The 22,059-nt window shown below is 38.9% G+C and overlaps 3 protein-coding genes across 4 annotated transcripts in view; 2 read left to right on the forward strand and 1 right to left on the reverse strand.

Moving 5' to 3' along the window:
* Nucleotides 1–464: 464 nt before the first annotated feature.
* On the reverse strand, nucleotides 465–9,232 carry cmpk2 (cytidine monophosphate (UMP-CMP) kinase 2, mitochondrial). Its single transcript, XM_026934505.3, has 5 exons — nucleotides 8,586–9,232; nucleotides 5,065–5,188; nucleotides 4,623–4,824; nucleotides 3,763–3,996; nucleotides 465–1,582 (listed from the first exon to the last, which is right to left on the reverse strand). Exons 1-5 carry the CDS (start codon nucleotides 9,189–9,191, stop codon nucleotides 1,462–1,464), a joined length of 1,287 nt encoding a protein of 428 aa, XP_026790306.1. The 5' UTR covers nucleotides 9,192–9,232; the 3' UTR covers nucleotides 465–1,461.
* A 1,722-nt stretch (nucleotides 9,233–10,954) lies between these two features.
* Nucleotides 10,955–13,755, forward strand: rsad2 (radical S-adenosyl methionine domain containing 2). Its single transcript, XM_026934508.3, has 6 exons — nucleotides 10,955–11,325; nucleotides 11,812–11,973; nucleotides 12,221–12,450; nucleotides 12,548–12,697; nucleotides 12,884–12,916; nucleotides 13,181–13,755. The coding sequence occupies exons 1-6, from the start codon at nucleotides 10,992–10,994 to the stop codon at nucleotides 13,343–13,345; spliced, it is 1,074 nt and encodes a 357-aa protein (XP_026790309.1). The 5' UTR covers nucleotides 10,955–10,991; the 3' UTR covers nucleotides 13,346–13,755.
* A 4,184-nt stretch (nucleotides 13,756–17,939) lies between these two features.
* Nucleotides 17,940–22,059, forward strand: part of rnf144aa (ring finger protein 144aa) — a 39,577-nt gene continuing 35,457 nt past the window's right edge. Inside the window, exons 1-2 of one of the 2 annotated variants that reach the window (XM_026934298.3) lie at nucleotides 17,940–18,061; nucleotides 18,425–18,714. The gene's annotated coding sequence lies outside the window, so the exon portion shown is untranslated. Of the gene's footprint in view, nucleotides 18,191–18,424; nucleotides 18,715–22,059 lie in introns of both variants that reach the window. The other variant, XM_026934299.3, reaches the window with a different exon arrangement.

Below are 22,059 nucleotides of genomic sequence, written 5' to 3' on the forward strand. Positions count from 1 at the left end.
TCTGCAATTAAAGCAAACTACTTCTCCACAGGAGTCATTTCATAAACACATTACACTGCATCCAAAAACACTCACTACTGAACTTGTTTGAGTGTTCCACTAGAAATATACATGGTACATTACAGAAACATAGAACTTGTTCAAAATTAATTTGATGTCTGATTTGTTATCAAACCCATCATGAGTTGGATCAGGTGCACTGAAACTTTAGAAGACTTCAAACTCCCAGAACTTCCCAGGAATATTGTTCTTAAATTTGGTTCCTCAGCAGATTCCTTAATGGTTCTTCGGATGGTTAACAGTTCTAGAAATGTTATGGTTCCCCGAGAATGACAACTTCACATATTTGATGAAGTCAAGTACCCTTTAGGTTGCTACTTTTGGTTAATTAGAGGGAAGATTAGCATGTCCAACTACAATTTACCGTTACAATGTCTTGTACACGTACACTATAAAATCATGCATCATATTAAATGCTTTATTGTGGTGAGAACAAGTCTTCAGAGTTTACATTGCACTTTCTTAGAATAATCTTTACAGATATCAGATTGCACTCGTATTAAATATTTTGATGTAACTGCATTGCATTGCAAATGAACAAATGAGGAAATACAGGAAGGCAGAAATAAATGCTATTACTGACAAATATTTCAGTCAGCCAAGGATGCTAAACTGTTTACTTCTTTGTGCACTGTTAAATGATAATGTGTACATCATGTCCATGGTGAAGAATCTTCCAATATTTGTAAACTAACCAGTAAATATATAACTTAACCTGAACAAGTCTAGAAAGCACGTATTGTATATAACACCACTGGACAGTAATCTCAAAATCACATTTTGCTTTTAAAAGCTGAGTGGAAAGTATGTCCCACACTAAACAGCAGGGGGAAATAAAATAACTTTCCTACGGGACTGCTCTTTATTAATGCTCAGAAACACCTACAACTGGAGGAATTTCCTGGCCCACAAGGCCCTGATAGCTCTTAATGTGGCGTGCTCTCTGAGCTCTCAGAGGAGTGAATGCTGAACTGACCAACAATGGGCCCTTGTGCAGAAATCTAATTGAAGTGATTGATGAATTCACTGAGCCCTTCGGTTCAGTTCCTACGCTCCAGTGTGAGGGGAAAAACATAACATAGAGCGTATGGAACATGCAAGGCTATAACCCTGTATATGGGAGTTGACATCCCGTCCCAGCATTCATAATAACTTTCTCTCTCGTGTCATCAGTGTTACTCTGTGGGAAGTGAACAGGTTGTGACATGTCAGGATACAGGATTTTGATGCCTGCTGGCCATCAGCCATCAACCTCCGGTGCAGCCAATGCAGTCTAAGACCTGGGACTTTTTCAGTGGGGGAGGAGGAACTATTTGTCTAGGGAAAGGTTATGATTATACTAACATCTAGTGGAGATATGAGGTATTGCAGCCTCTAGGAAACTCACTAGTGGACTGGGGTTTACAAGTTGCATTTGTTTCTAATTAAACACAGCACTTGTTGGAGCACATGATCTGGGCTAGGACTGGCATCCACAACCATACAGGCAGGATTCTGGATTCTCTTGTAGGCTTCATCCACTCTAGAAATAAAGCAGGCAAAGTGAGTACAATCAACAGTACTGACATGGCAGATAAGATTTGTAAATATCAGTGGTTAACTTATTTGTGGTCACCTATTTATCATAACCAAAATCCTTTCTGTTTAAAAAAGCAAGACATAGACTTGGGCACCAATAGGTACACCTAGGCATATGTATGTAGGCTATGCCTGTGCTAGGAACTTACTAACTTACCTAAAACTGCTAGATGTCTTAAAACTTTATGGTTCTGCATTTTAAACACTTGGTTTTGGTTTAATTTTGGCAGGAGACAATAGAAAAGGGTGCTGCTGATAATGTCTCCATACTAAAGAAAAAATGCAAGACCTTATTTTCAAAAGGATATAATCGACTCTATTCCAGCATATCAGTTTGGACAGGATTTATTTGCATGGCAACCTGGGAAAAAATCAGATGTTGCTTAGTTCTGGCAAACAGCAGGCAAAAAGACAAAAATCAGGTTTTGGCCAAAATTGGGTTTAGGAAACCGTAAATATATTTGACCGAAAATGACATGAAATATTTTTGTTTATTTTATTTTTAATCATGCCTAGGCTAACTTTCTGCAAAGACTGGATAAGGAGTCAGATTACAAACATGGTGGTAAAAGCAGCTTACTTCAGGTCTACCTGAAGATGTCTAAAGTTAAGTGTGATTTCCTCACACAGTGAATATGAGGCTTTGATCTAGCTAATGGATAGATATGTGTCACAGTGAAATGGACATAAGTTTAATCAATTCAGACTGTAATCAGATACTAGCTTTCAAACTGGAACGAGATCTTTAAATGAATTTTCTCCTTTTTCACTTGTTAACATGTTAGTCTGGGTAACCAGACTTCAAAAATATCAAAATTTCACCATGTGCAGAAGTGTAGCTACAAGACAGGCAAGGCAGACAATTGCACTTGTGCCCCCCGAAAGCCAATAGCCAATCCTTGAAAATATCAACTCTCAGTGTGCAGAATTCCCCCGAAAACCTCCAATGGATAATGTATAACACTATATCAGGAACCCCCAGTAAAAGTGAGTCCTATCTCACTAGCATGTGGGACTTGCTTACGTGTATTGAAGCAAGTGTATTACGTATATTAAGTGCTTACCTGTATTGAAGCAAGAATAGAAAATGAAAACAAAAAGAAAAGGAAAAGAGAAAGCAGAAATATAAGCTAGCCTAATATATTTTTTGATGACAACTGTAGGCTACGCCATAAAGTTATACAACGCTAGCCCAACATTATGTTGGCAAGCAAGCAGCTAGATAGGCGTTGGAGCATGTAATATTAACTATTTTCAGCATTTTACTCAAATTCTGTTGATAGCTTGGTCTTTTAAAGTACAATAATTTGCGAAAGTATTTTTTTAAATGTTTTCTTCATTTAAAATGACTATAAAGAGCAGTAAACAGTAATAGACTAAACAAAGTTAACAAACTTTAATATCCTTATTAAAGGCTCACTTCATACAGTTTAATAAGGAAATTGGCTGCGAAGTTTTACTGAGCATCTTGGAGAATCTGACAGTTCTTCTGGAGACTTTGACTATCATACTTGCTTGTGTTTTTTTTCATGTAAAACCTGACAGACTACATTATGTTTTGTTTTTTTTGTCTAGTGGTGTATTATGTAATATGCTACTTTCTTTACTGACATACAGACATTGATCTGTAACATTTAATTTCCTGTTGGAAAAGTAATAAATGGGAATCTAAAACGTTTTTTTTTTTTACTGGCTTTTTTGTTTTTACTGACTGAAGTCATAAAATCATAAAAGTCATGAAACATCTAAGACAACATTTCTTTTTTAAAAAAAAAGGGGGGGGGGTGCCAAAGACTTTTGCATTGTACTGTATATACAGAGTATAAAAAAAAACAACAATTTACCAAAGGTGTTCTGTCCTACCGTACATTATCCCACCTCCCCATGTAAAACAATCCAGTCTAAATAGGGATTAAGACAGAAAAAGAAGTGAACAGAGGAAAGTTTCTGTTTCATTACATAACCAGTGTTTGCATTTTCACAGAAACCATGCCTGTCACATGAGTCATATGCTGGTCTTTAATAAGCAAGCCCATCCATTCTGCACATGGTTTATGAAGCACCACAGGTTGCGCTGCATGAAATTTGAACAGGATTGTGGGGAACAGAAATGAGTTGACCTACTTGCGACGGAACAGGTGATTGATCTCCAGCTGGCTTTCCTCCTCTGTCTTGTCGAGGCCTCTGTGTGTGAGTCTGCGCAGCCTCTCCTCAGGACTGACGCTGAGCAGCAGGACCAGGCTGGGCCTCAGCAGGTCAGAGGGCCACTCATAGATCTCTGAGCCAACAGCTGGGAGGTTCTCCTCTCGCCCGCTCACTGCAGTGGCTATCGCATATGCTGCAGTGCTGTGCCAGTACCTGAGAAGGAAAATCATTCTACAGTTTGTCGAGCTTTCTCTTTTCTCTCTGTTTGTGTCTCTCTCACTGTTTCTTCTGAAAGAGCCAAATTGAAATCCAATAGATAACACAGTTCAGCTTTAGTTTTGGCTACACAGATCAATATTTGTATTCTCTCTTTTAGTGTCTTTCTCTCTCTGTCTTTCACTCTTAAGCAGAGTTTCCATCCACTTGTGTGAACTCTAATTTTGTGCATTCCAGTCTTTCTATGTCTTTTTTTATGGGAGCATAAACTGCCATATTATTTTAGCATATGATTTAGTGTGTTAGTGTATGCCTTATTGGACATGATGCATGACTGTGTTCGATGGGTACTGTTGGTTACTACATCATCTTGTTGTTCCCTCTACAGAACACATTTTCTAGGTGCATTTGATAAACATGACAATTTGCACTTTTTTTTATCAGTGTTTTGGAAATCTGCTTCAATGATATATAACATTTGATCTGGAACATATCCTCACTCTAGCTATCTCTGACCTTCTCTTTGCCTCCCTTTTTGTTTCACTTACACTTATTCCCACTTATCTCTGAAACAGGTGCCAAATGATGTGTGTTACTATGTGTATTTGTACTACATTTTGTACCTGTCTACAATCACAGGTGCATGTGATGACTCTCTGGCTATCTGTGCTGCAGTGATGTAGTTCCCAAGGGCATAGAATGCCCTGCGAATAAGCGGTGGCTCTGCGTCAAAGCGTTGTCTGAATTGGGCTAGGCATTCAGGAGGAGATTTTAGCAGAACTGCACCCAAGGCCTTTTGCAGGCTGCAGGTCAGAGTAGTTTTACCTGTGTACATAGATAGGAGTGACACAAACCTGTCAACTTTCTGTTGTGTACCATAGAAGAACTTTCTTAGAGAATTCTCAGTGACTTTGCAATTAAGTTACATGAAGATCCTTGTATGCACTGGCACAAGATACATACAACTATAAGTGTAACTTCTAACTATAAGTATAAATTCAACCATTGCAATCTTAATTAAATGACTTGTCAGGAGTTATTTCGACGTATTGACGTATTTCTCACCTGTAGCATCCAGTCCCTCTATCACAATGACTGGAAACCTTTTATCATGACTGCTGTTTGACTCCAATTGCTGCTCCTCCACCAGCTCCAACACTGCTTTGGATTCTGGTATGATGTCACTACACTGGGGACACAAAAGCACAATCAGGTCTTTCTCACATCTCACGACTGGGCAATGTATTTGAATAGCCCAGTTTTCCACTGGTACTTGAAATGTTGAGAAAAGGGGATAGGGATGAACTGCATGTTGGCATTAAAAAGCCCAGTGTGGAATTTCTTCATGTAACGCTTATGTCTGTCTAGACACAATAAAGGTTAAGAGTTTCTTTGTATGTGTTTTTGTTGCCTCAATACCAAACTTTTGACTTTCATGACTTACCATTTTATCTCTCACGATACTGGTAGTTAAATGATATAATGGTAGAAAAATGTCTTGGAAAAAAAATAATAATGGAAAATATAAAAGTAAAATTATGTAACTTGTGACCTCACAGCTCCAGGTGCCTTGACTGTTTCACATGTTCTCCCCATATCTGTATGGATTTTCTCTTACCTCAGGAAAATATACCAGTAGGTGGATTAGCTACTCTAACATTGCCTTTAGTTGTGAATGAGTGCTTGAACTGGTTGTGCATGGTGCCCTGTGATGACTGGCATCCCATCAAGAGTATATTCCTGCTTTGTGCCCAGTGTTCCCAGAATAGACTCCCATTCCACTGCAACACTGACCAGGATAAAGTGGTTACTGAAGATTATGAAATGAATGAATGAATGAATGAAAGCTTAACATGTGCAGTAACAGAATGTCTGTTTGGGATGCATGAACAAGTTTGAGTAGACCTTTAGAAAGAACATATTAGACAAGCGTTAACAGCTAACCCATTCACTGCCTATATATTTATTTGGTACATCAAATATGGCTCAAAGAGGAGACTGCAACACAGGGATCTCAACACAAAAGTTAATGTGGCATGTATAAAAATTCATAATGTGGAAATAAACAAAACTAGCATTAATTTGAATGATGGAGGGCCATGAAAGCAGTGATAGGCCTGAAAATATAGACCAGACTTGCATTACTTTTTCAGGGAGATAAGCGAAAAGAAAAAGAAACAACATGCCTAGAACTATTTAGTGCATTAGTTGGGTTTTTCGTATCATGTCTGAATTGTATTGTACAATATCTAGTACATTCCTGATATCCTATAGCACTTTTAATAATAATGTTTTTATAATATAATATGGGATATGTATCTTTTACTAGAAAGATGCATATAGTGTACCTTGAAAGATTGACTGTAAAAGGGTAAGATTGCAGAGTACAATGACAAGGGAAGGTTTGGATGGGTGTGTGTGCGTGCATGCATGTGTTAAGCAGATAAGCAGAGTTATAAGTAGATAAGCAGAGTTATCCCACGCACATTCAATAACCTGGTCAGCTGGCCTATGTGAATAGGTTTAATTTAACAGGAAGGCATGCCCTAGTGAAAAAGAAAGTATACTTTATTGTATTTGCAATATATTTCCTGTTTCAATAGTACATTGCAAATATACTGACAAAAAATTTTACTAACTTTAAATATATAAAAAGTGTATTACCACCATGCTTTTACCTATTTTTACCATACAACTTTTAACACACTTTAAAATAATTGTAATTTAGTATATTTTCTAAAAATATATTTTACAAAAATATACTTGAATTGAAAGTTTTGTTTATTTTTTTTAAAGTGTATTTATTTGCACTTTATGTAAATATATTTTAGTATTATTTTTAACTGTGTGCAAAGTACATTATTAAATAACCTGAAGTTGTAGTATACTTCTTCATGCTTGCAATGGAACTTAGTTGGCTTGGTATTGCTAACTTCATATAGCTAGCTATTTATAAAGGCAGCGTTGCAGTTTACACACTTGGTAGTCAATGTTTAACTGTGCTCTTGTCTGAGGGGATTTGTGCATTTTTTAAAGTTGCTATTCACACTTCTTGTTTTTGACAGCGAGGCCGTGAATTAGCCATCATCTCAGTCTCCAGTTAGCTTAGCCTGTTAGCTAGCTAGCTAGTTGTGTGAGTGAGAGAGAGACGTTGCTAAAGTTCGGTGCTGTGCCTCGAGATGCCCGCGATGTTGGAAAAGGGTACGATGGAGATTTCAGGGAAAAGAAGAGGCAGAAACTCGGTGAACAACCCGACAAAAAGTTTTACTGCCAACGGCAACAGTAACAATTGTTGGTCAGTGATGAGGAGCACGGTAAGTGACGGGTGGTAGCAGGCCCGGGTTGGCTAATCGGGAGCAGCGGGAGGATTCCCGGGGGGCGGGTCTGTGTTTTGACCGCGAGGGCCGGTGTTCTCATGCCACTGGGTTGAAATATAGATGTCTGTTATTGAAGTTACATGTTATTTATTGTAATGACCCTGACAAGAAGTGCATTCAGCATTGGGGGAAAAAATTAGCATATTTTTACTCAAAAATAATATATTTATGGTATATTGCTTGTGTGTTTTGAAGACACTCTTAATTAATTTGTAATGTACTTGTAATACAAAAAAGTACACTTTAATATCACTAATCAAGCATGCAATTATCTTACACAGGCATATACTTAAAGTGTACTAAGTATACTTGAAGTTGTTCCAATTTAGCACATAAAAGTACACTAAATACACTTAAAGTTATGCTTTACTACAATTTAGTTACAACTAAAATATACTTATCACAAAATTAGTTGTTCCAAAATAGCACACTTCAAGTTAACTAATCATTAACACACTTAAAGTATACTGACAATTAGTCAGGCTGCAAGTATACTTAGCATATTTTTTTTTCACTAGGGATAATATGGTGAAATGAACCTTCTTTTTTTTTACATGTTACATAATCATAATAATGGTATGAAATCCATGTGATTTGTCTGCTCTTGCAGACAATAAACCCAACAAAGCATAAATGGCTTGCATTACCTGAGTCTACGTTTATTTCAACAATAAATAAACAAGAGTTAGTGTAATTCGACGACCCTCTATCTTGTTCAAGGTTGTAAGAGAAGATCCAAGACCAGGTCGAGCTGTATTGTTTAGTGATTTAATCCACAGCAAGGCAAAACAGACTGACCAGCTCCATTTCTCTTTTAAACTTTGTGCCGTCGACGTGATTGTTGTCATGATCTGCATCTGAAAAAGCCTCAGCGTACATTCAAAAATATGTACTAATCTTGAAAAATCCAGAAGACTGGTACTCAAAACAGACCTTTCGGTAGGTTTAAGGTTTTTTTTATTATTCAAACACTAACTGTATTGTGTTAGTACTCAATAACGGTCTAGAATAGGACATATTTGTTAGTTTGTTTGGTCAGTTGGGGACACAGTGTTACATGGTGCTATACCACTATTTACAGACGCGTCGTGTTAATTAGTGACTGTAAAGAGATGAACACTGCAGTAAATAATTCATCCAACACTGTAAGAGTTGATTGAGCTCTGAAGTAATACTTTAAAAGAAACAGACCAAGCCAGAAGCTATTACCTCTTGAAGCACTTTGTAAGCTTCTGCCAGTTGATAGAACACGTCTGAGTTTGTAATGTTGAGGGTTGAGGGATGATGCTGAGGCGCGGGAGCAGGTGTGACGTAATAGCTCCGCTCGCGCTCGGCAGGCTCGTGAGTCACAGCTGAGCACAGGTAGTCTCCGTTTTCCTCGCGCGTGTACCTGAACACACATACTGAACCCTTCTGCTGGAGCTGGGTTACAACTCGCTCCGCAGAGGACAGAGCAGAGTTATCCCGCAGGAAGAACCCCCTTATGAGCGAGTTGTTGACGTCGGGGAGGAAGGAAGCCGTGTCGAAAAGGTCGCATCCTGGCGCCAGCTTTTCAGTCAGAGCGGTTTTAAGGTGCGCGTGAGAGCGCGCGCTCTGAACTCTGCCATCGCAAAGCGCGCACACAGAAAAGAGCTTCCCGCTCCCGAGGAGCGCCTCCAGCTCGCTGTTACGAGCACCTGGTTTTGAGCTCAAAGCGAAATAAATCGGTTCCGTCTTCTGGTTGATTTCCACCATAAATACTCGGGAGCACCACTGTGCTAAACGGGACATGGATCTGTTCGCCATTCTGTAGCCTATAGGTTTACAGTGCAGCATGAACGTGACTGCACGAGCGCAGTTTATTGGTAGGCAGAGCGCGAGAAACGAAACTGAGCGGAAAAACGAAAGTGAGTTAGACAGCTGAAAGAGCGCTGCTGTGCAAGCACGAAACAAAACACAAGTGCGTCAGCTCAGTGCTGAACTGAAAATGCCCTCAGTTTGTCCCTAATGTCCTCAGATCAATAAATGAATAAATTAATAAATCCAGACGTTTGTCAGGGTTGTTTAAAAAAAAAAAAAAAAAAAAAAACAGGTTTGCCAGGGTTGCTCTGTGTTCGCAGTTCTTGCAACTATTAACTTCATTAGATAAAGGGGAAAAAAAAAAAACATGCATTAATGAGGGTGCATTAGTACAGAGAAAAAGGGAATAATTCAATCTTTTCCAGCGCAATTCCGCTTCAGCTTTAGCCTTTCATGGACAATTTACAAAAGTGCGTCAGCTCAGTGCTGAACTCAAAATGCCCTCAGCTTGTCCTTAATTTCCTCAGTTCAATGTGTGTATGTGTGTGTGTGTTTATATATATATATATATATAGATAGATAGATAGATAGATAGATATAGATATCTGAGGGACAACTGAGGGACTCACCGGGGGGTGAAAACTTTTGAACAGAATAGAGATGTGTACATTTTTCTTATTTTGCCTAAATATCGTATTTTTCCATTTAGTACTGCCCTTCAGAGGTTACAGAAGATAGTTACATGTTTCCCAGAAGACAAAATAAGTTAAATTTACCCTGATCTTCAAATTCAAAAAGTTTTCACCCCTGGCTCTTAATGCATGGTTTTTCCTTCTGGAGCATCTGTGAGCATTTGAACCTTCTGTAATAGTTGCATATGAGTCCCTCAGTTGTCCTCAGTGTGAAAAGATGGATCTCAAAATCATACAGTCATTGTTGGAAAGGGTTCAAATACACAAAAAATGCTGGAAAACCAAAGAATTTGTGGAACCTGAAGGATTTTTCTGAAGAACAGCAGGAAGTTTAACTGTTCAGGACAAACAAGGGACTCATGAACGACTATCAGTAAACAAAAAAACACAGCTGTGGATCATTCAGGTAACAAGACAGTATTAAGAATCAAGGGGATGTAAACTTTTGAACGGGGTCATTTTTATAAATTCAGCTATTATTTTCTCTTGTGGACTATATGTAAACATCTTTTATGTGAAATATCTGATTCAGGTCAGCACTAAATAAACAATAACATGCATTTTGTATGATCCTCTTATTTTGGTAAAATAATAAACATTTTGCAGATTCTGAAAGGGGGATGTAAACTTTTGACCTCATACCCATACACACACACACACACACACATACACACACACATAGAATATATACTCCCAGAAAAGGGTACGAAACTGTGTCCTTGCAACTTTAGTACATTTAGGATCTATCACTAGAAAGATGCGTGTAGTACCTTGAAAGCTTTACCATAAGAGAGTAGGATAAGTGTATAGTAACAAAGAAAGGTAGTTTGTGTTCGCAGTTCTTGCAACTTCATCAGAAAAAGGGGGAATAAAGAAAAACTATGGTTTTTATGTGCGTGCGTGCGTGTGTATGTGTGTGTTTGTGTGTGCGTGTGTGTGCGTGTGTGTGTATGTGTGTGTTTGTGTGTGCGTGCGTGCAATAGCTTGGACCTTGATGTGTGTAGGTTTCATTTAGCCGGAATGCATGAGCAAAGGCTCAGAGTGGCACTTTCGTTTTCCTTTCTTCACCCCGCCCATTTCGTAGGTCCATATATAAACACAAGTCAGCTGTCAGCTGAACAGTGTTGAGACTCAGCAGCCCAACATGTTGCTTTCCAATCAAGTGGCCTTGGTGAGGATGCTCCTGCAGCTGTGCATCAGTAATGTGCACTGTATGCTTTCGGAAGTGATGAGATGGATGTTTTCTGTGTGGATGAGAATGAACAGGGCGCAGGTGGACACTCAGCCCAAGCGCCCTCAACTCAGCAGCAGCAGCAGCAGCACGGCGCGAGGTGAAGTCACAACCCCGAGCAGTGTGAACTACCATTTCACCCGCCAGTGCAATTATAAGTGCGGCTTCTGCTTTCACACGGCAAAGACGTCCTTCGTCTTGCCTATAGACGAGGCGAAGAGAGGCCTGCGACTCCTGAAAGAAGCAGGTAGGTCAATTTCTTCACAACACGTGAATGTTGTTTGTTTCACACACTTCTCACATATGGACTTTTCACCTGTAGTGCATGTCTTAAGTGCGTACCTGTTAGTCACGTGATTTCACGTGTCTACTTGAATTCAGATGTGCAATTTCAGAGCATAACATGGAGAAATGCACTTTGCACGTGATCACCTATACACTTAATCAAATATAGAAAAAAAAAAAACACTTATGATCAAATGTGAAATGCATGTGATTTTTCCATAAAGGATGGAGCATGATTTCCCTGTAAGCCACAAAGGGAGGGGTTCCATTTCATTAAATACCCATTAAGTTTATACTGGGCAGCTGTGAAAGAACACAGAACACAGTTTGACAGAGGCCCACATCTGGGCTGAGGCTGTAGAAGTAACTGACTTGTCAAATTTCTGCCACCCCTGATTTAGACTTCCTCCTTTTCTTTTTTCTACCTATCCACTATTACTCTCATTAGGAATGGAGAAAATCAACTTCTCTGGTGGAGAACCTTTCTTGCACCAGAAGGGTGTCTTTCTGGGGGAACTGGTTCAATACTGCAAACAAGAGCTTCAGTTACCGAGCGTCAGTATTGTCAGCAATGGCAGCATGATCAAGGAGACCTGGTTTCAGAAATATGGTAAGCTGTAGGAAAGGACTTGAACACCAGATGGCAGCAGGAGCTCATTCCATAAGCTCTTGGTCCACCTCATTCATGTAACAAGTATGGGTTAGTCAAAATGTTGATTTTGCTCTCAGATCATGAGACCTGGTATCAGCTGACTAAATGTGATGAAGAGTTATTTTTACATATCATTCAAATTAAGATTACAGCAAAATCTGTAAACATTAATGATGACAATGTACATCATCTGTGTCTTTTCCAGGAGAGTATTTGGACATTCTAGCAGTATCCTGTGATAGCTTTGATGAGGAAACCAACCAAGCGATCGGTCGGGCCCAGGGCAGAAAAAGCCACATAGAAAACCTGTATAAAGTGCGAAACTGGTGCAGGGAGTACAAAGTGGCTTTCAAAATCAATTCAGTCATCAACACCTTCAACGTTCAAGAAGACATGACTGAGCACATCACTGGCCTTAATCCTGTGCGCTGGAAGGTAGAGAGCATTGATGTCAGAGTCATGTGGTAGATGTAATATGGCTGCAAATATTCTGTAGGTTACCAAATGTCTAATGTGTTGATGTGTCCTGTAGGTGTTTCAGTGCCTCCTGATTGAGGGTGAGAACACAGGCGAGAATAGCCTTCGAGAAGCAGAGAAATTTGTCATCACTGATCAGGAGTTCCAGGATTTCCTGGACCGCCACCAAAGCATTAACTGTCTGGTCCCAGAGTCGAATCAAAAGGTAATATCAATTATAACTGTCTATATCAGATCCAGAGCTAGCATCTAGTATATCAATACTTGAGAAATATTGCAGTTTCTATTGGTTAATAAGCTATTGTGTAGTCTGCCTACAGTCCTGGGATACAATTTAAGTCTATATTGTTCACCTATATGTTTATTTATTTATTTATATTTATTTTTGCAGATGAAAGACTCCTACTTGATTTTGGATGAATATGTAAGTACAGTCACAGTGGTTATTAAGTTATTACTCAGTGGTTATTATGTTTTCTGTGTGCTTATTCATACATACCATTCATACAGAATATTATGCTAAGGCATATAGTACTGTATGTACTGTATATTACAGAGCAGAACTGGTGCAGTTTTTAAATTTCACTTATATCTCTATCACAGACTTTAACTTGTTTTAGTTTTTGTATAATTTAGTATTTTTATATATAATTAACATACTTCAACTTGGTTATTTTTACCTATGCAGATGCGTTTCCTGGATTGTCGAGCAGGGAGGAAAGACCCATCAAAGTCCATTCTGGATGTCGGAGTAGAGGAGGCTATAAAGTTCAGTGGGTTTGATGAGAGGATGTTTCTTAAAAGAGGGGGAAAATATGTGTGGAGCAAAGCAGATATGAAGCTTGAGTGGTGATACCCCACAATGTTGATCACATGTAACAGCTGTTAGCATAAAATTGATTATATAGAATTTTATTTTTGTTTCTATGTTAACAGCCATTTAATGAAGGAAATGTAATATTATTTTATTTGATATTTATGTTTTAAAGCTATTATTATTATTAAATGGATTTTACTATCTCTGTGTTTCTATATTAACATCCACTTAAAGAATGTAATTCTATTTTATTGTTTCTATTTTGTTGTGTTGTGTTTAAAGCTATTATTTTTTATTAGTAGTAGTAGTAGTAATAGTGGCTCTGCAACATTAATTCAGCATACTTTTTGTACTATTTTATGCACTTTGAACAAATTAAATGTATTGTGTCTATATGTCTCCTAAATAAAGGTCTATATTTGCAACAAAAATGCTCTGTTACTAGAATTCCTAGGAAGAGGTAAAAGACAAATATACATTTAGGCAGTTAAAATACAAAAAAAAAATGAAAGAAAAAAAATAGAACTTTTTAGAATTTTGGATGTAAATTATTAGAGGTTTCTTTGGTTTTGTGCATTGGTTTTGTACCAGTAAACAAAAGTTGGAATAGGTATGGTAGGCAACATATTCACATCATTTTGATAACATACTATAAAGGTTTAACAAGCTCTGTCCAGGCTCTATTTACATCTACCTATGTGTCTTCACTCCTGTTGTGTTGCTACCTGTTGAGCTGTTAAGGTTATTAAAACCTATGTTCCTTGTTATTGTGTGAATTTGTATATGTGGCACAAGACTAGTTGCTTATTTGCTTCTGAAGTTACATAGTTGCTTCTTGTTTCAATATTCAGTTGGACATAAATACTGTATATTTCGGTATTATGTTATCTGCAGCCATTGTTAAAAGCTACCAATCCTTGAAGAAGTTGTTGCCAACTTCAGCCTTGTCTATAAAGTACATCTTTGACTTGTAAGAGTGCATCTTTCATATTTTCTAGACTCTTAGAAGAGAAAGGTTTCTGCAATGCATAACAACAGTAATTACTCACAAAATATGTTGTGAAATTGTGCTTCAAACATAGGAAAACTCAGTATAGACATATATAATAGGAATGACCAGATAATATGTTCTTTTTTTTTTTTTAGAAGACTTCATAGGGCATTTGGTTGAGACTAGAGGTGAGCATCGGGACTGGAATCCCACAGGACATGACAAAAAGTTGTATTGGGGGGGTGTCTTACTTTAATGAAGCTTATGAGACAGAAAGAGACCACATTCATTAACATGAACATGTCGTACTATACAATTCTTTTATTCTTTAATAAATTTTAATAAGTGGGCATGTCCCACTGGTCAGAGATCCAAGGTAGACCCAGAGCCTGCTGGAGAGATTATATCTCACAGCTGGCTTGGTAATGTCTGAGGATAACTTAGAAGGAGTTGGAATCTGAGGTTGGGGATAGAGAAGTCTGGGCTGACCTTCTCAGCCTGTTGTCTCTGTGACCCTTCCATCAGGACAACTGGGTCGAAAATGGTTAACTGAACATCCAGTCTTGAGATGCTTTTTAGTGTAGATGCATAGGCTAGACTGAGATTTTCATAATAACAGTATGATGTTATGGATGCAACATAGGGGTGTAACACAATTACATGATCTGTATCTGCATGTGTTGTATGGCCCCAAATATCCATGTCTGTATCTGGATTTAAACCCAAAGTGGATGTGTTAAAATTGAATATTAACCCTAGGAGTATGCCTCTGGAAACACTGAAAAACACTGGGGGAAAAAAAACAGAATTGAAATGCCAGCATTGTCAGCATGGTGTGTGAATTCTGGCTCTGACAGTTCGCCGACCGCAGCTACACCACCTGACTTCATAAGTGGTCTCAGCTAAAGATGTGTGTAGGACTGTTTTTTTAAAATCACCCTCCCATTCCATTATTTTTGTTTGTACCTGCGCAGAATATCTTCTATCAAATTTAGTTGGGTCTTTTTCCCAAAAAACTACCCTGACCCTGACCAGGCTTCTATTAGAGCTGTATCAGGCATGTCCCACTGGTCAGAGATCCAAGGTAGACCCAGAGCCTGCTAGAGAGATTATATCTCTCCAGCAGGCTCTGGGTCTACCTTGGATCTCTGACCAGTGGGACATGCCTGATACAGCTCTAACAGAAGCTGAGCATGGGGCATTCTGGTAAGATGCCCAAATCACCTCATCTGGCTCCTCTCAATTTGAAGGAACAGGGGCTCTATTCCAAGGCTCTTCTGGATTGTTGAGCTTCTCACCTTAACACAGTAAGCAGGCCTAATCACCGTACCTCTGTGGAGGAACCTCATTTCCACCACCTGTACTTGGGACTTTACTCTTTCAGTCACTACCCACAGTTCAGTAGGGATTGACTTTGTCCACAATCTGAGCTCCTGCTTCACCACCATTACTGTTTGAATTGGATCTCCAACACTCGCTTGTATGTTTCACTGAGTGTTAAGTGGCTGATATGAAATTATCACCTTCAAGTCCATGGATTCTCTCCTGGAAACAACTGGGATGCTCCCTTCAGGTGACGAGAAAGACGTGGTGTAGGTTTTTTTTTGTTTTAAGAGTCATGAAAAGACTGCATGTGCTATTTTTAATAATTAAATAGTCACCTTCAAATAAATTCACATTAACCTATTAAACATCTAGAACCCATTGGCAGGTTCAGACTAACATTCCTTATTGTAATCCCTCTTGTAATTACATACATTTTTTATTAGGTACATACTGTTTTAGGTAACATTTTACTTCAGTTAATAAATAATTCAAAGTCATTACTGAATACTATGTTTGAAGGTAACTCTAATGAAAATTCCAGCTTGGTCTGACCAGCTCCCAGCTGGCAAAACACAGACTGAGCCTGTCAAGCACTCAAATTAGCACTTAATTATCAATCTCTAACTTAAAAAAACTTTTTTTATTTTCTGCTGTACTAACCTCTACCGTCTCCCTAACAGGGTTTTAGCTCAGTGGTATTCTTAGACTCTGACCAACTAAACTAGCATGAGGATATATTTTTGATTGAGACTACAAGGCATAAGTGTGTCTGCTAAATGATGTAAATGTAAATATAAGCTGGTAGACCTTCTTGAACACTTTGATAAGTTATTTCCCTATCAATAAACTGATTAGTAAATGTTTTACATTTTCTAATCGCCTTACTCTTGTGATATATTCTTAAAAACTTGTCTGTGATATTTCATTGGGAGCAATAATTCAAAACCTGTTTCTGTCTACCAACTTGCCTAGCTTGGCCTGTGTTTTGGACAAACTAAGGGGTTAAGGGGTTAAACTAAGGTAATCATAGGGCATTGAAATACATTAAATAGCCAAAAGTAGGTGAACACCTGAGCATGACACCCATATGTGGTTCTTCCCCAAACTGTTGCCACCAAGTTGGAAGCACACAATTGTATTGAATATCTTTGTATGCTGTAATATTAACATTTCCTTTCACTGGATCTAAGAGGCCCAAACCTGTTCCAGCATGACATTGCCCCTGTGCACAAACTGAGTGGTTAGCATGTTTGCCTCGCGGGTTGGGGGTTCGAATCCCACTTCTACCCTGTTCGCGTGAAGTTTCTATGTTCTCTGCGCGCTTTGGGGGTTTTCTCTGGGTACCCCGGTTTCTTCCCCCAGTCTAAAGACATGCATTGTAGGCTGATTGGCATTTCCAAATTGTCTGTAGTGTGTGAGTGTGTGTATGCCATTGTGATCTGTGATGGATTGGCACCCCGTCCAGGGTGTCTCCCTCCTTATACCCTGAGTCCTCTGGGATAGGCTCCAGGCTCCCCATCACCCTGTGTAGGATAAACGGGACAGAAAATGGATGGATGGATGGATGGATGGAAGGAAGGAAGGAAGGAAGGAAAAATTGACTTAGTGGTTAGCACATTTGCCTTGCACCTCTAGGGTAGGGGGTTTGATTCCTGCCTCTGCCCTGTGTGCCTGGAGTTTGCATGTTCTCTCTGTACTTTGGAGGTTTCCTCCAGGTACTCTGGGATCCTCCTCCAATCCAAAGACATGCGTTGTAGGCTGACTGGCATCTCTAAATTGTCTGGTATGTGTTTGATTGTGCCCTGCGATGGATTGGAACCCTGTCCGGGGTGTCCCCTGCCTTGTGCCCTGAGTCCCCTGGGATAGGCTCCATGATCTCCACAACCCTGTGTAGGATAAACAGTACAGAAAATGGATGGATGGATTGAAGGAAAATTTGTACGGGGGGCATGATGGCTTAGTGGTTAGCACATTTTCCTCACACCTTCAGTGTTGGGGGTTTGATTCCTGCCTCTGCCCTGTGTGTGTGGAGTTTGCATGTTCTCCCTGTGCTTTGGGGGTTTCCTCCAGGTACTCTGGGTTCCTCCCCCAGTCCAAAGATGATTGGCATCTCTAAATTGTCCAGTGTGTGCCCTGTGATAGATTGGCACCCCGTCCAGGGTGTCACCTGGGACAGGCTCCAGGCTCCCCACGAGTGTAGGACATCCCCGTGTGTAGGATAAGCGGTACAGAAAATGGATGGATGGGAAAAATTGTACGCGAAATATTAAATGGCGCGTTGTATCCGGCGGGAGGCGCTCGTGCGCAGTTTGTTAGCAGATGTATTGGCACTCATCTTTCTCTAAAGCGCCAACTAGGAAACGCTCAGACAAATGGCGTCTTCATAACACAACGCACTCATCAGCTGATTCTCCCAAACTGCGCGGAGACCTGCGGTAAGCAAAACACTTCACCGCGCTGGCCTTCGACCTGCCATGGCGTTGGTAGAGATGCTACTGCTTTAACAGACATGTTTTTGATGCCGAAAGACGGAATTTCCGCCTCACAAACACAACAAACTGCAGGTTAGCGAGGAGAGCTTTCCTCTCTCCGGCTAGCGGCTGTGTGTGACTTACTGTCAGCTTCGTGTGCTGTCTCATACACACTTTACTGTTTTATTCTATTATACCACTCACTGTACGGCTTTTTCACCTAGAGAGCTAGCTAGCCAGTTTGCATTTTATGGCTTTATACCTTTTCATGGAAGTGAAGAATTTTTTTTTTATCGCTTGTTTTCTTATTTGTCCATTTCTCCACAGGTTATTCGGATGGTCTCTGTGAGATGAAGAGGTCTCAGGGCACAGTGTCTGTCCGAATCTGTGCAGAAGAGTGTACATCTTTATGAAGAGTAGAAGCTTCATGGTGCTCACACTGCACACTAAGCTAACTAGCTAATGCACTATAGATAGCAAGCTACTGTTAGCTGCTCCACATCCTTTAGCAGTAATCTGTGTTGTCTGAGGATTACACACACACACACACACACACACACAGCCAGTTTGTAGCTTCTGAAGCTGGGACTAACTCGGGCAACATCTTTGAAGCTAAGGTGAGTAGTTCTTTAATAGTAATGATAATAATAATAATGGTAATAATAATAGTGGTAGTAGTAGTAGTAATAATAATAATAATAAAAATATACAACTACAACCATGATAAAGAAGTGATGCTGCATATACATGAGTCTGTCACTCCTTGAAGCTAAGATGAGTAGTTCTTTAATAATAATAATAATAATTACAGAGAATTATAATTACAATAATAGTAATTATTATTATTATTGTAGTAGTAGTAGTAGTAGTACATTTTAATATTATTATTATTATTATTATTGTTATTATAATTATTATTATTGTAGTAGTAGTAGTAATAATAATAATAATTTCCAACTACAATCATCATAAAGAAGTGATGCAGCATATACATGATTCTGTCACTCCTTTAAAGAAAAAAAAAATCATCTTGTACAGCTTGCATATTAATCTTTATAATTAACATGTGATCTTCAGTGTTGTCCAGTGAAATACTGAGTTGCCTTTTTTTTTTTTTTTTTCTTTCACTGACCTTGTGGTCTGTTTCCATTTTTTGGTTTGCTACATTACCCACAGTATGGTTTGACAGCCTGCTGATAGTGGTGCCAGTGGGATATAGCCCTTGCTTAATCTCTACTTAAAGTGACTGATGCAGCGGTGCTTTAGCTGTTTAGTCTGTGCAGCTCTCTCACCTCCTCACTTGTGCACTCTGCTCAAACAAATACGGTTCCAAAGCTTCAACTTTGGTTTCGTAGAGCGTTTGCTAACTGAGCAGATTCTCTGCTGTCACTCATAGCATTGCATCGCATTGCATTTTTTTGCCATTGTCCCCTTGTGGTGTCAGGAAACAAATGTGCTAATTAGCTAAACACCTCACAGACATTTTACTATCAATATATTTAATGTGTTTCAGGGTGGACTTTCTCTTTAAGGACTTGTCCTGCCTATGGACTATGTTATGATCATATGTTAGGTTTATTTATTTATGTATTTTTATTATTATTATTTTTTTTAAAAAGCCTCAGGTAATTGAATGTATAAAGCCAAAAATCAAATCTGGATGTGATTCACATTTAATCCATGAGTAAATCGACAAATCCCTTAAAAACTCTGATACGATTTGTATCAGATCAGTTTCAGGTGTCAGTCAATATGCACTGATATCATATAAAAAATGTGGAATAAATGGTCAGTGCATCTCTGCTAAAATCGTTTCAGTGCACTTACTGCATTTTTAGAGCGAAAATGGAAGAAGCCTTATAAGGTAGAATTTTAAGGGAAGGAGTCACCCCTCCCTGGATGGATAGGATAGTGATGGAAGTAGGAATATGCAACACAACAGCAATTGCAGATATAATCAGTGCAGAAGGATGCGTCAGCATTGCACTATAGAAGGAAAATGTCTTTTTGGTCTGTCTTGTTAGCCATATCATTGCATTTATTCTAACATTTGGTGAATGAGGATCCTGCTGTGTTTTTGCTGACAGCAAATGGATGTTTGTTTGTGCTTTGTGTTGTGCTGCTTCTGTCTCAGAGTATCACGCTTCCTCTACCAGTATAAACGTAACAGTGTAGTTTCGACTAAGCCTGAACATGTTTGCACGTTCTATATGCCTTTAGCTTGTATATTAAATGTCTTCCTGTTAGGGGTCAGTGCTAGTGACTTGAAAGTTATGTTCAAATCCCTGGCCTGAGGTGGCCTTAAGTGATCCCTCACATTTATTGCGTTCTGCCTCACTTGTAGGTTTCCTTCTAAAAAAAAATATCTACCCGATGAATAAATGTAAATATCTTCCTATGCTACACAAACAAAAATAGTCCTAAACATTAATTAATAATGACAATCATACTGATTTTTTTTCTGGTCAAACTATAGCCCTGTCCTATTTCAGTATAGTCTAGTCTATTTTGGCTCACCACTCATGAAAGAATATTATCATACTCCTCATTTTTTCTGATATTTCACTTTCAGCAAGCTTACAAATAGAGAAGCTTGAATGTCTCCTTTTCTTTTTAAGCACTACTAAAATTACAGTGGTTGTGTGTGTGCTTCTGTGCGCTTGCATTTATCTTGAGCAGCTTTGTCTGCCCAGTATGCTGTAGTGCTGAGTCTGTCTCCTTTATAGCACGCTGTATTCCAAGAGATACAGCAGTAGGTCATTTACGCTACACCATTTTGATGCTCTTACAGCACAAGTAGTGGCAGAGGCAGAGACCTTCACTTGCCAGGAGAATAATGGCTGTAGCTTTGGCAAAAAGCCTGAAGTTTGTGCTTCTCTGCCTGAGTAGAGAATGAGGAAACTGCAACTTTTTTTCTCGTTAACAAGACAGCCATTTGATATTTTGAGAGCTAAAACACGTCATCCCTTGAGGTGACGCTCAAAATTTAATCACTCTACATCAGAGCTTCTTGTGAGTCATCAGTCGGCCTTGGAACCCTGCTGCTTTTTATTGAATTAATGTATCTGTGATTAGGACTGGGCGAAACTCCTGGTGAGTGCAAAGAGTGTTTAGTTAAGTATTATTATTAATGTGAATGGTGTTTAGACAGGCAGATCCTAGGAATGACATGCTTGATACAGTTGAAGCTTTTTACCTCGTATTTTTAATGTGGTAGTAAGTTGATTGTGCCAAGTGAATGTATAGTAACATGCTATAGGACAGCGTTTGCCAAACTGATCCTTTGGATCACCAGACTGTGCATTTTTTGGTCTTTCCCTCTTCACAGCATGCTAGAACAAAGCCGTAAGAATACTGAGTACAGGGGTATTTGAGGTGGTAAGCGAGCCCAATATGCAGGGGTATCAAGGACCGGTTTGGGAAACACTGCATCAGAGACTCTGTAACAGATAAAATGTGCTTTTTATGGATTGGCTTATCAGTTTACCTGTCAGGTAGTTTAGTGTAAATGGGAGGAATGAAAAATATGCTCATTTAGCTGCTCATATTTCTGGTGATTTTATCCAAAGCAACTTTTTGAGACTGGAAATGCTGGAATTAGAACTCACAACCTTCCAACTGTAGGTTTAGTTCGAAAATCTGAGCTGAGCCACTTGTAAAATCCTGAATATACACACACCTATGACCACACCACAATAACTGAATTCTGTGTAATTTTAAACCAATAAAAAGTGTTACACTTAAGCCATTATTCTGTATATAAAATAAATTAATCTTTGTTTATATGTTGCTTAGCAACCAAAGCTTACTGTTTATAGATGAAATTACATGGCAGAAGTTTGTTTATTGCTAATATTATTAATAATAGATTGTATATTGAACACTGGATGTTTTTATAGCTTTTGTCATCATTTTATAAAAATCAATAAGCCTAAAGCCTTTTTTTTTTTTTAAAGCAGTTA

The sequence above is a fragment of the Pangasianodon hypophthalmus genome, chromosome 10, assembly GCF_027358585.1.
Source record: "Pangasianodon hypophthalmus isolate fPanHyp1 chromosome 10, fPanHyp1.pri, whole genome shotgun sequence".
NCBI classification, from domain to species: domain Eukaryota; kingdom Metazoa; phylum Chordata; class Actinopteri; order Siluriformes; family Pangasiidae; genus Pangasianodon; species Pangasianodon hypophthalmus.